Source organism: Dendropsophus ebraccatus, chromosome 9 (genome assembly GCF_027789765.1).
Source record: "Dendropsophus ebraccatus isolate aDenEbr1 chromosome 9, aDenEbr1.pat, whole genome shotgun sequence".
Taxonomy (NCBI): Eukaryota; Metazoa; Chordata; class Amphibia; order Anura; family Hylidae; genus Dendropsophus; species Dendropsophus ebraccatus.
The window spans coordinates 74351965-74364777 of record NC_091462.1 but is presented as its reverse complement, the minus strand read 5'-3'; the positions used below and the strand labels follow the sequence as shown (position 1 = coordinate 74364777).

General features: G+C 43.9%; 1 protein-coding gene across 2 annotated transcripts in view; it reads right to left on the bottom strand.

Moving 5' to 3' along the window:
• The window catches only part of KATNIP (katanin interacting protein), a 128796-nt gene that overhangs the window by 25686 nt on the left and 90297 nt on the right, over window positions 1-12813 (bottom strand). For both annotated transcript variants that reach the window (XM_069983654.1, XM_069983655.1), the window contains exons 21-23: window positions 12432-12586; window positions 11972-12033; window positions 9995-10105 (exon numbers count right to left, since the gene is read on the bottom strand). In XM_069983654.1, coding sequence (XP_069839755.1) covers window positions 9995-10105; window positions 11972-12033; window positions 12432-12586 — 328 coding nt within the window. The remainder of the gene's footprint in view (window positions 1-9994; window positions 10106-11971; window positions 12034-12431; window positions 12587-12813) is intronic.

The window sequence follows — 12813 nt, the reverse complement described above, 5'->3', positions numbered from 1 at the left end:
TTCCCTGTGCAAGGCACTAAACCAGGGAAGTGCTGCCCAGGAATTATTCGGCCCACATTGCTTGAAGAAGCTGAGGTTTCCCCCACCTCTTCTCCAAGTATAAGCCTCTTGATCACTTTTTCCTGGTACTCCAGGTACGTTCCATGGTTGCCTGCCTTCCTGTAGAGCACAAAGGAATTATATAGTGCCATCTGGACAAGGTTCACGGCCAATTTCTTGTACCAGATTCTGCTCCGACGCATGGCACTATATGGCTTCAAAATTTGATCGTTCAGATCAACCCCACCCATGAATTTATTGTATGCCTGTATGCATACAGGGGTGATCTTGGCTGATGTGAAGCCACGTCTGGGGACACTGGTGCTAGCATCATCATGAATAGATGTGAGCATGCACACATCTTTCTTGTCTCTGTACTTGAGACACAAGACCCCATCGTGAAGCAACGCTCTGCTCTCTCCAATTGTCAGGCGTTGGTTGATGAGGGTCTTTGGGAGATGCTTTTGATTTTTTCGCACCGTCCCACATGCCACTGTTTTTTTTTCCAAGAGACATTTGAACAGGGGTACACTTGTGTACCAATTGTCTAAATACAAGTGGTACCCCTGATCAAACAGTGGGCGCAGGAGGTCCCAGGCAATTTTCCCACTGGTGGAAATAAAGGAAGGACAGCCAGGGGGGTCAATGTGACTGTCCTTCCCCTCATACACCCGGAAAGCGTACACATAGGCGGTATCGGACTCACATAGCTTGTACAGCTTGAGTCCGTACCGTGCACGCTTATTGGGCAAGTATTGGCGAAACTTTACCCTGCCCTTAAAGCTCACCAATGACTCGTCCACTGAAATCTCCTTTTTGGGGGTGTATAAACTGGAGAAATTCCGGGCCAAAATATTAATGACCGGCCTGATTTTATTTAGCCGATCAAATCTGGGGTCTTCCTGGGGAGGGCACTGGGAGTTGTCCGAAAAATGTAAAAATTTTTGAAGGGCCTCAAATCTGGGTCTGGTCATAGTGTTACGATATAAAGGACAGTGATATAAAACGTCTGTCGACCAGTATGATCTCACTTCTGGTTTTTTGTTGAGACCCATATTGAGGACCAACCCCCAGTATTTTAGAAGTTCGGCACAATTGGTAGGGTGCCATCGGTTGGGCTGGGCCAGGAAGGAATTAGGGTGGGCTGCAATAAATTGTTCGGCGTATACATTTGTTTGCTCTACCATCAACTGAAGCAAATCTGCCGAAAAAAATAATTGGAAGAAATCCAATTCAGACAGCCCCTCTGTCTGAGCGTGCACTCCTGCTGTAGCAGTAAATGCAGGGATTTGGGGGGTGTAGTTTGTGGGGGGTGACCAGTCTGTAATTGGTTCAAGGTGAGGATCCCGGGCCGCAAGTCTCCTTCGTTGTCGAGGAGGTTCCTCATTGTCACTAAGAGAGGAAGAGGAGGAGGAAAGAAGATAATCCAAATCTTCTGCGCTTAGTGTTTCTGAATCAGACGCAAGCATGGCATACGCCTCCTCGGCACTATAAACCCTCACTGCCATAGCGGTATGTACAGGTGTCTCAAATCACAAAAAACAGAAGTACAATTTTTTATTTTTTTTTTACTTTTTTTTTTTAACACAACGCGCTCTGACGCACAGACACTAAAAGACACTGAGTGACACTAAAGGACACTGAATGAAACTTACTAGCTGACACTGACACTCACTAGTAAGCACTGACACCACAGATTGGCAGAAAGCTATCTAATATATCTCTTATCACTGAGAGATCACAGGGGAGAGGGTATTTAGGATTAGATTTTGTGTAAAATGTGGGTTTTTTAAATGCTTTTTTTTGTCACAAATTCACAAAAAAATTTTTACACTAAAACACACAATTGACTGTGACGGATTTACAACCGACACAAAGAGACGCTAGACTGACGCTAACACTGATACACTAAAACTGATGCTGACTGTCACTAACGGACGCTAACTGGCGCTTACTAACGGACGCTGATTGACGTTTATAATGGACGCTGACTGACACTTACTAACGGACGCTGACTCTTATAAATGGACACTGACTGACTCTTAGTATCAGAAGCTGACTGACACTAACTGATGCTGACTGACACTTAGGGACGCTGACTGACTCTTACTAACGGACTGACACTTAGTAACGGACGCTGACTAACTCTTACTAACGGATGCCGACTGACAGTAATGGATGCTGATTAACTAAAGGACACTGACACTTAGTAACGGACGCTGACTGGCGCTAACAGACGCTGACTGACACTTAGTAACGGAACCTGACTGACACTTAGTAACGATGCTAACGCTTACTAACTGGTACTGACTGACACTGACTGACACTTAGTAACGGACGCTGACTGACACTTAGTAACGACGCTGACTAACGCTTACTAACGGGTGCTGACTGACACTAACGGACGCTTACTAAAAGGACGGATTTACGGAAAGCTAACTTAGATCTCCCTTATTACTGGGAGATCACAGGGGAGGGGGTATTTGGGAAAATAATGTGTGTTATGTGTTTTTTACTTTTTTTACTACAGAATGCAGAATGCAGGCTCTGATCTCTTCACAAAGATTTTACCTACTGAAGGACCAGAGCCTGCATCCAGGCATTTGCCCTCCCCCTGTAAACATGGGCCACTGTGATTGGCAGCTCTGATCACAGAGCTGCCAATCACAGTGCAGATAAGCATGGACCAGCGTCATTGGACAGACGCTGGTCACATGCTGAGGATGGAGGGGGCCATCTCCAGATCCCGGAGCTCACGGTGAGTACCGGCACCGGGGGTATTGTGCAGCACTGAACACATGCTGGCAGCGGTGGATCTGTATAGATCCACAGTTGCCAGCTGTCTAACACTGCTGCACGAGGGGGAGAATCCTCTGTGTCACCGGCCCCGAGCTTCCCCCGGGGGTCCCGGAGCTCACAGTGAGTACCGGGACCGGGGGGAAGCTGATGATCGTCCATACAGGCTGGCAGTGGTGGATCTGTGAAGACAGACAGTTTAGTTGCGGCTCCCGGTCACTGTTTGTGTAAACAGTGAGCACCGGGAGCCGGGAAGTTATTGTACGTCCTGGTGCGGAAAGTAACCTCCTGCCAGGACGTACAATAACGTCCAGGTGCGGCTATGGGTTAATGTTATGAGATTTTTTAATCATGGTAATAAAAAGTATATTTTAAAGTTTAGCTTTGTAGTGTATAATTGTTTTGTAGAAAAGCTATCATATGATATATTGGACTAAGTTAATTGTGGTTAATTAATTCTGTTAAACAGAAACCAGAACAAGTATTTAAGTGTCCATGGGAACTATTGTTTATAAAAAGTTATATAACTCTGTAATATGCTTCAATCACCTATCTGCCTCCCTTCCTTGCCTTTTTCCCCCTCCACCCGAACCAGGAAGTGTCCTAACTCACACAGACCTAATTACTGTCGTCACCGTCACCAAGCTCTTCCCTCAGCTCCTTCTCCTGTTACAGCAGCCCCCCCCCCCTCCCCTGCCTTGTCAGGTGACTCAGCTTGCTCAGCTCCCATTGGCTGAACAACTGCACGCCATCACTTGGACTGCTGTAACACGACCTAGAGCAGCCCTCCTGCTGATGACTCATCCTCACAAGAAGGAGCTGCCTGGTGACGGTGACGACAGTTATTAGGTCTGTGCGAGTTAGGACACTTCCTGGTGGGGGGTGGAGGGGAGAAAAGACAGGGAAGGGAGGCAGATAGGTGATTGAAGCATATTACAGAGTTATATAACTTTGTAATGTGCTTCAATTACTGGGAAAAAAATTTTCATGGCACTTGTCCTTTAACGTATGCTAGTGATTCTGAGATTGTTTTTTCATAACATATGGTACTTTATGTTAGTGGCAAAATTTGATTTAGGAGGCTTGTATACTGGAAACCCCCATAAGTGACCCCATTTTGGAAACTAGACACCTTAAAGAATTAATCTAGGGATATAATGAGCATTTTGACCCTACAGGGGCTGGAGTAAAGTATTCACAATTAGGCCAGAAAAAAATGGAAAATAGAAATTTTCCAATAATATACTTGTTAAGATTTAAGTATCTAATTTTCATAATAAACATGAGAGAAAATGCACCCCAAATTTTGTAACGCAGTTTCTCCTGAGTATAATGGTACCCCATACATGGGCATAAACCACTGTATGGGCACACAGCAGGCCTTAGAAGGAAGGGGGCGCCGATTAGCATTTTCAGTGCATGATTTTTTTTAAGAAGTTTCTGAGCGCCAGGTGCGTTTGTAGTGCCCCTGTAGTGTCTGCAGAATAGAAAGCCCCCAAAAGTCATCCCATTTTGGAAAGTGCACCCCTCAAAAGAATTCATCATGGGGTGTGGTGACCATTTTGACCTCACAGGTATTAGAGCAAAGTATTCAAAACTAAACCGTAAAAATGAAAAAATTGAATTTTTCCAATAACATGTTTGTTTAGTTTGAAATTTCTAAATTTCACTAGGAACAGGGGAGAAAAAGCACCCCAAAATTTGTAACGGAGGTTTCCCTGAGTACAATGGTACCCCATATGTGCGCATAAACCACTGTATGGGCTCAGAAGAGAAGGAGTGTCATTTTAGTTACAGGCAATATGTGGGTGTTTACTGGCTAGGGTGGTTACGAGCAGTCTGTGCCAATCTGGTGTGGTTATGGGCAATCTGCGTGGATTACGGGCAATCTGGGGGTGTTTACTGGCTATCTGGGGTGGTGATGGGCAATCTGGGGGTGTTCACTGGCTATTTGGGGTGGTAACGGGCAATCTGGGTGGTGACAGGCAATCTGGTGTGGTGACGGGCAATCTGGGGAGGTGACGGGCAATATGGGGCACTTGACTTTGGTGATAGGGGTAAAAAAGTGGAACAAGCGATCAGCGGTATATAGTATATACCGCTGATTGCTTGTACTGGGACCACACCGGGTGGTCCCCGATCATTGCCCCATGCTCTGCGCCACCTCCGGTGGTGGACAGAGTAGAGCTTTGATCATTTTTAGGAACCCATCTCTGTGATCAGAGTCTGTTCACAGTGATGGCGGCGGCCATCTTGGATCAGATGGCCGCCCAGGGAGGGAAGGGTCAGTTACCGGGTCACTAGGGTTAATTCTGGGGACAGGGGGGGACATGTTCTCATCTCCTCTTACCGTGGATTCATCGTGAGAAGAGATGAAAGCGTTCAGCTGCGCTGGCAATGCCCGTTACCGGTGGCCGCCGTTATGCTGTTAATAACGTCGATCGGCGGTGAGGGGACTGGCTGGGACTGAGCCCACACTCTGCCCCAACCCCTCAGCGACCTCCGATAGCTGAGAGGAGGGGGCTGCGGGCTTTAACAGCACCGCTGCACTATTCTGCACCATCGCCATAAAGAGCTGATGGCAGCAGAATAGAGCCCATTAAAGATCGCCGTAAAAATCCGTATCAGCGGTCACTAATAACATATTACATGTATTCTCTGGGTCACTACGGTTACGGCGATACCACATTTGTATAGGTTATTTTAACTATTATCACTTTGGCGCAATAGAAACTATCTTCCTAGCAAAAACCCACAAAAACGGTCACCACATTGCAAGATCCATAGCGACAGAGCTGGTTTTGGGCTTATTTTTTGCAGGAAGATCGGTAGTTTCTATTGATACCAAGTTTTATATGTTTATGACTTTTTGATCTCTTTTATGACGTATTTTCTAAAGCGGATTGATAAAATACAGCTATTCTGATACTGTTTCTTTTTTTTTTTTTTTTTTTTTATAGTGTGTGTCGTGCGGTATAATTATTGATATAGTTTTATAGATTGGGTCGTGTTTTTGATCACTTTTATGAAATGTTTTATTGGGTATAGGGAATGTAATGTATGGTTATTATTGGGGGGGGGCTGTGTTGTGTTTGGTGCACTTTTTTTTACTTTTACACTAGTGTAAATACTTAGATCACTGATACAATACACTGCAGTACCTAATGTACTGCAATGTATTGTATCATGCCTCATGCTGACAGGCATTCAGCACGGCCACCCCTGTCAGCATGAGGCATCTCCATGGTGACCCTGGGGGCCTTCATTAGGACCCTGGGATCACCATGGAGAAATCGGGACACAGGACGGCCCTGCGGGACATCGCAATCGGGTAAGTGACCCACGGCGCCGACCGGGACCCACCGGATTCGGGGGGGGGGGGGTCAACTGTCACATTGACAGCTGATACCCCACTCTGCCGCCGGGCGGCAATTTATTCCGATGCATCCGCCGTTAAAAGTAATAAAGTACATTAGTGACCGCCGTTAAAAGGCAGCATGGCGGTCACTAAGGGATTAAGATTTAATAAGAAAGAAAACGCACCGCTCTTAGCCAAGCAGCTGTGTATTGCCTATGTATTGAAGCTGTATTACCTATGCATTGCAGCTTTTTATTTTTATTTGCTCCCTGGCTGCAGGCTTTACGGTATACTCCCTTGAGATGATCGCTCTTCCATCACCGAGCATCATTGCAGTGACCAGACGCTGTTTGGATTCACATGTCTTCTGACCCCTCTTTTTTATCCAGGGCTTTTGAAGACTAGAAGTCTAATAGAGATACATTGAAGAAACTGACTTCTGGCCTCTTTAGAAGAGTGACAGACGGAGAAGAGGTCACATAGGCAGTGGGCTCATAGGGTCCAATGGCCTCATAGCACTGGAATGATGCAGCGCTGTGGGAAAGCAATTATCACAGGTGAGTATATGGGGAAGCCTGCAGCCAGGCTGCAAATAATTAAAAAGAAAAAAAAAGCAGAGTGCTTCTTTAACAAAAAAAGCAGGCTACATAGCCAATAAAACCAGGAGAAGAAACAAAGTCAGATCCTGGCACTGCCCAAAATGCCCAAGGCAAGTAGTAGTTAAAGAGTCACTGTCGTATTTTTTTTTTTTTTTTGCAGAAATCAATAGTCCAGGCGATTTTAAGGAACTTTGTAATTGGGTTTATTAGCCAAATCTGCCATTATCTGCATGTAAAAAGCCTTTTCCCAGGTCCCCCCCTCCTTCCTCTTTTTCATCCACTCCAAAAAAATCTGAAAATTGTGACTTGTTGCAGGAGTCGTACCCTGTCTGCTCTAGGGAGAGGGGAGGGGGGAGGAGGAAGGAGGGAGCTAGCCGGCAGCAGAAAGCAGATAACAGAGGATTACAGGCACGGAGCTGGGTGACAGCTGTAATCCGAGCTCAGACAGGTCACTGGTGATGGTCAGAAGAGATAACGGGTGAGGGATTTGTAGATTAACTCTTTGTTGTCCTGTTTTGGTCTTTTCTTTAGCTCTCTCCATAGGAGAACAATGAAGACAGGGGTGAGAGCTTCAAACTGCTTTTTCATGATAAAAATGCATTTTTTGGATAATAAACCCAATTACAAAGTTTCTTAAAATCGCCTGGACTATTGATTTCTGCAAAAAAAATTTTCACGACAGTGACACTTTAAAAGAAAAGATGGCTTATTGTATTAAAACCAATAAAATACATAATGGGCCCACCAGTGGGAGTATCCCATCTACGCAAAGCATCTGTCCAGCAGCAATCTCCCAGCAACCCAATAGGGCAGAGCCTAAGATATACAATTTTTTTACTATACAACTGGAATTGCTCTTTTATTATTATTTACCATGCTTTTACTGAATTTGCTATTTTCTCAAGCAAAAACAATTCTGTTCAAAAACAAAGCCAAAGCTTGCTGGTCCCACTCCACAATTTATAACCTACCATGTGCCATTTATATTACTGGAGTCTTACCATTTGGTAGAAGGAGCCTTTGAGGTCCCTCATGCACCAGCTTAGGTCTAAAAACGGCATTTCCTAATGCTATGCCCTTGCTTACTGTCAGCGGAATCCCTCATCCCAGACCCACTCACAGGAATCACTCCAATGGCCGTCAGCATATCATAACCACATTCTTTACAGCTCTGTGGGCCTACTATCAGCATTGCTCTTACAATGCAGTAATATAACATACTAGTTTAACTGTACTGAAAGTTTGAACAGAAAGTAAAATAAGAGGTTGGGGGTCAGTCAGGCAAATTTCTACAGCAATTATATGACTAAAAACAGCAAAATCCATCCCCACAGACATCCATTAGATCTTATCGGAGGGTGTCACACCAGTGATTTTCTTCTAGCGAGCTGGTGGGAACTGATGCTAATAGCAGTTTAGCCCAGGGGACAAGACACTACTGGAATATGCAGCAGAACTGATATAAATGGTATCTGACAATTACTTAGCACACAGAGAATATTCACCGCAGTAAGAAAAAGAAGCAATTGGCGCTGTTTTTTTCCCCCAAACCTCAAATCACTAAAGAAATGTTTAGAGAAAATCACTGATTCTGAACAGACAGGATACATTGTGTCTTCAGCTGCCAATACCAATGTGATACTCCTGGATCCTTGTATTTTGATCTAAATAAAACCGCTAATGCAATCCTACAATATTTCAAAAGTAAATGGGTTAACGTAGAAGTGTAGGTTAAGAGGAAAAATTATTATACTGTATCAATTTTTTAAAATGTATTTAACCTCTGATTTGGCTTCTTAATAGGTGTATAGAGTAGCCACACTCCCGGCTGCCCATATCTATGCCTTAGGAGACGGAACGTCCTGATTTGTCTCCACAGCACCTGAAACCAGTGTGACACCCAGCTCTGTGCAATTAAATTACATTTTAGATCTGTGGGTCTTGTACCAACTCCATCTCCTAATGCAGAGACATGAGCAGTCAGGAACGTGGATAACAACTACTCCATATCCCTATTTAGAAGCCAAATTGTAAGTGAAAGTAATCTAAAGGGCAACTTCAATAAGTCTTTATACTTACATTCACTGTAGAGCCTGTTGCCGCTCAAAATTAGTCTGTCCCGGGCCCCGCCTTGCACTGATCAAAATCTTCTGTTCTTCCCACTTCCTGGTTCCGCCATTTAAAGCTCCCGCCCCTCCTCCGTTCAGTCGCTCAGATGGCTTACAGCTTGCTCAGCCAATTGGAGCGGAGCAAGCTGCCAGACATCTGGTGATGCTAGTTAGGCCAGCCTCCCTCTACAGTTGACATCCTTGACACAAGATGGCGGCAGCTGAATATTTCGTGGTCGACAGCAACTACGTAGGTAAACTTTTTAATCCTTCTGGGGAAGGGGACCAGACCGGTAATTAAAGCACATTACAAAGTTACATAACTTTGTAATTAAAAAATGGCTGTAGTTGTCCTTTAATAGTAAAGTCCCTAATGTCCAGGACAGTTAAGGTTTACATGCTAGAAACAACTAGAAGCATAAGAAGATGCTTAGCTTCTGCATATCTAACAAGATAAGAAACTGGCCTAATAGCAACCAGGGCAGAGCGATTATACAGTCCAGGAAGCTAAACCATGTACTTTGGATATGGGACAAAAGGCCTATTACCCTATTAGGTGTTGCTCACATCTCCTTTTCTGTGTCCGTTCAGTGTATGCAAAGAAAAAGTTTTGATGGATGTCATAAAGTGCATGCCATAAGCTAGTATGGCATTCATGTGCAGAGATTTTTTAGACTATGACAATGAAAAATACTACATGATCATTTTAGACTCCTAGAAGTAAGGGCTAGCTCTGGTGAATCGATGACAATTATTGATATGTCAGTGCCTACTTTTAGAGTTAATAGCTAAACCAATGATGACCTGAATAAATGTACATGCTGTCAATTCTGTATGCAGGGTTTTGCGATAGGAGTCATTACCAAAATTGATGTTTTGTGTTCTTTTAGCTAAAAAAAAAAGATTATAGCGCATAAAACCCATTTCAGCATCATAATGTGAAGAAAATCAATGTGCATAGTTAGGTTAAAATTAGATAAACTTCCATTCATCAAACATAAGAACAAGCGACCGTAGGAATATTTATGCCTCTTATATCAGGCACCAATCTAATAACTATACTATAAAAAAATAAATTCATAAAAAAAGGATACTGTTCTCTGTGAGTTGGATTTTCTCTCCGTGCTCATTGTACATCTCAAGGCCATTCAGACCAATGTAATAGGGATCACCCCAGCTGGTGAGAAGCTGGAACTGGAAGATAACTGAACAATGTATTAAGGAAATGACAACGTTATTTGTGAATTTTGTGAATTAGGAATAGATTACCTGGCAGTAAGACCAAACCTAACAGGTGACCCTGTTCTTAAAGGGAACCTGCCACACTGAGAATGCAACCCGATCTTTCATCACGATACAGAGCAGGAAGAACAGAAGAGCTTAAGATATAGATATAGATTGATATAAAAGAAACAGATTGCTGAACTCAGGGAGACCAGCCAAACGACAACACTGCCGGCTTCTAGTGAAATCGCTCAAAGCAGTGAAGTCCTAGGTGCATTGCCCCCTGGGAAACATGAATATGCAAAAGAAGTGTTAGGAACTCACCTGCCAGGGCTCCTGCGGCGTCCTCCTCGGTCCCGGCTTCTTCTGTTGGCGCTAGGACCCAGCGCCGAGGCAGCCGAGGGTGACGTCACGGAGACCCGACGGCGTCCCTGGTAACCAGGGACGCCGCGGCTCCGTGTCACTCATGCCGGCCGCCCAGCCTGTGCAGCTGAACGGCATCAGGCTCAGGCTGAGGGGCGGATTGCTCCACCACTCGGTCTGTGGCAGGCCAGCTGCTAGGTATCTGGGATCAGGGGGTCGGACCAATGGTGTGCTGGTCCGGCCTCCTGACCCAGTATAAAGTGTAATCACTGCCAGCTCTCTTTGCTGGTTATTAGTTGTTCTGATCCCAGCTCCCCAGTTCCCTGTATTCTGCTCTTTTCTCCTGTTTTGTCTTGCCTGGATTCTGACCTTTTGCCTGCCCTCTGACTACCCGCTTCTTCCTGATTTGGTACTGCGTTGCTCATTCGGTTTCTGACTTGGCTAGTTGACCTTTCCGCATTGTGTTTGTCTGTCTGTCTGCGTTTTATGTTTTGCACGTATTCAGCATAGGGATTGTCTTCGTGGTTGTCCGCGACCGCCTAGGGTCGACCGCGGCAAGTAGGCAGGTGACAATGGGTCGGGTCAGATTCAGGGCCCACTGTCTAGTGTCTTGTTCTCACCAGCCATTCGTGACAAGAAGAGCCTGTGGAGCCTCATTGAAGAGTCTTAAAACACAGGACTAGCCAGATATCCCTCCCAGAAGGACCCAGCCAAGGGGCAGCTCCTGTTAGGAAACCACCAAAACCACCAAATTAAGTGGCCCTATAAATCAATGTAATGACAAGGGATAAACCAAGGCCAGGTAACCATCCACATTCAGCTGTTTCGGGGTTTTGCCCCTCATCAGTGTGGAGCAGGATTCTGGCTAGGTGGGAGCAATGCCTAGTAGAGCCGTAAGAGAAACAGATCGCTGATCTCAGGGAGACCAGCCAAACGGCAACACTGCCGGCTGCTAGTGAAAGCGCTCAACGCAGTGAAGTCCTAGGTGCATTGCCCCCTGGGAAACATGAATATGCAAAAGAAGAGCCTGTGGAGCCTCATTAATGAGTCTCAAAACACAGGACTAGCCAGATATCCCTCCGGGATTGAGATATACATTTCCACAACAACTAGTAATTATTTATCTCTCTTCTTATTTTAGGCTTAGGAGTCCAGTGGGCAGTCCTATTGAGTAATTGACAGTTTTCCCCTAAGCATGTGTATACATAGATAGCTGTCGATCACTGATAAAACCATACCTCTTAGAGGCGGACACAATGTTTAGTACGATATATATATATATATATATATATATATATATATATATATATTCATTCCCTTTTGCAGGTACCCTTCACCGCACCTGTCTATAGGGAGTAGGCCTAATTTGACTACATGTAAAAACAATCCTGGAATCCTTGGATGTGCCAACATACACAGAGAAACATACAGCTAATTAGTAGGTAGTTGGCCACACAGTGATAGCTACAGCATGAAAAGGATACAGCCACAGGGCATCAATGGCGCCTCATAATCCATGGTGGCAGGTTCAATGCATTTCAAATTGCTATGGATAAAAAATAAATAAATATAAACATTAAAGCAAAATAATTATTTAAAAAAAACTTCAAATTCAAATACAAAAAATAGTAAATATTTCCCAGGGTCATCTTTTAGAAATTTTGAAGAAGGTGAATTTAAAGTAAAAGTAAACATCAGTGACTGTCTATGATCTATAATATATTCATTATTCACAGTGATCTGTCAGCAGAATGTAGACTGCTGTCTATGGTAGTCTATAGTCTGAACGCAGTGCCACTGCTTGTCAGTTTATTACCAGAACACCACTACAGCTAAAATGGAAGATTTTAATAATAAAATATCTAACTCGCTAATATAAAATTGGCTTTAGTGGTAGATAATATACATAAAGTAAGGAATTCTTCTGACATTTCAGAAAGTTACCTTGATTGTTTGTCAGTAAGATGTTCTGTAACGTAGTCAACAAAAAGAATCTCTTGAGCAAAATCAAAGTGACAGTTGCCGGGACCCTTCCGGATCAGAAATCCTTCAGGTGGAGAGATGCGACATCCATCAAGCGTTACATGGACAATTTTAGCCTTTAAAAAAAATGGATTATTTTGGTTCAGTGAACAAAATCACATTTATTTTACCTTTTAGCTATAACATTTAGATTAATATATATGTATATACTATATATATTACACATAATAGTATAATTAAACCAAAATGTACTGCATATACAGATTTTATCAGACATTATCCAAATAGGTTAAAAGGCCAATAACCAATGGTTCCATTCACATCTTCTAAGCATACCGTATAT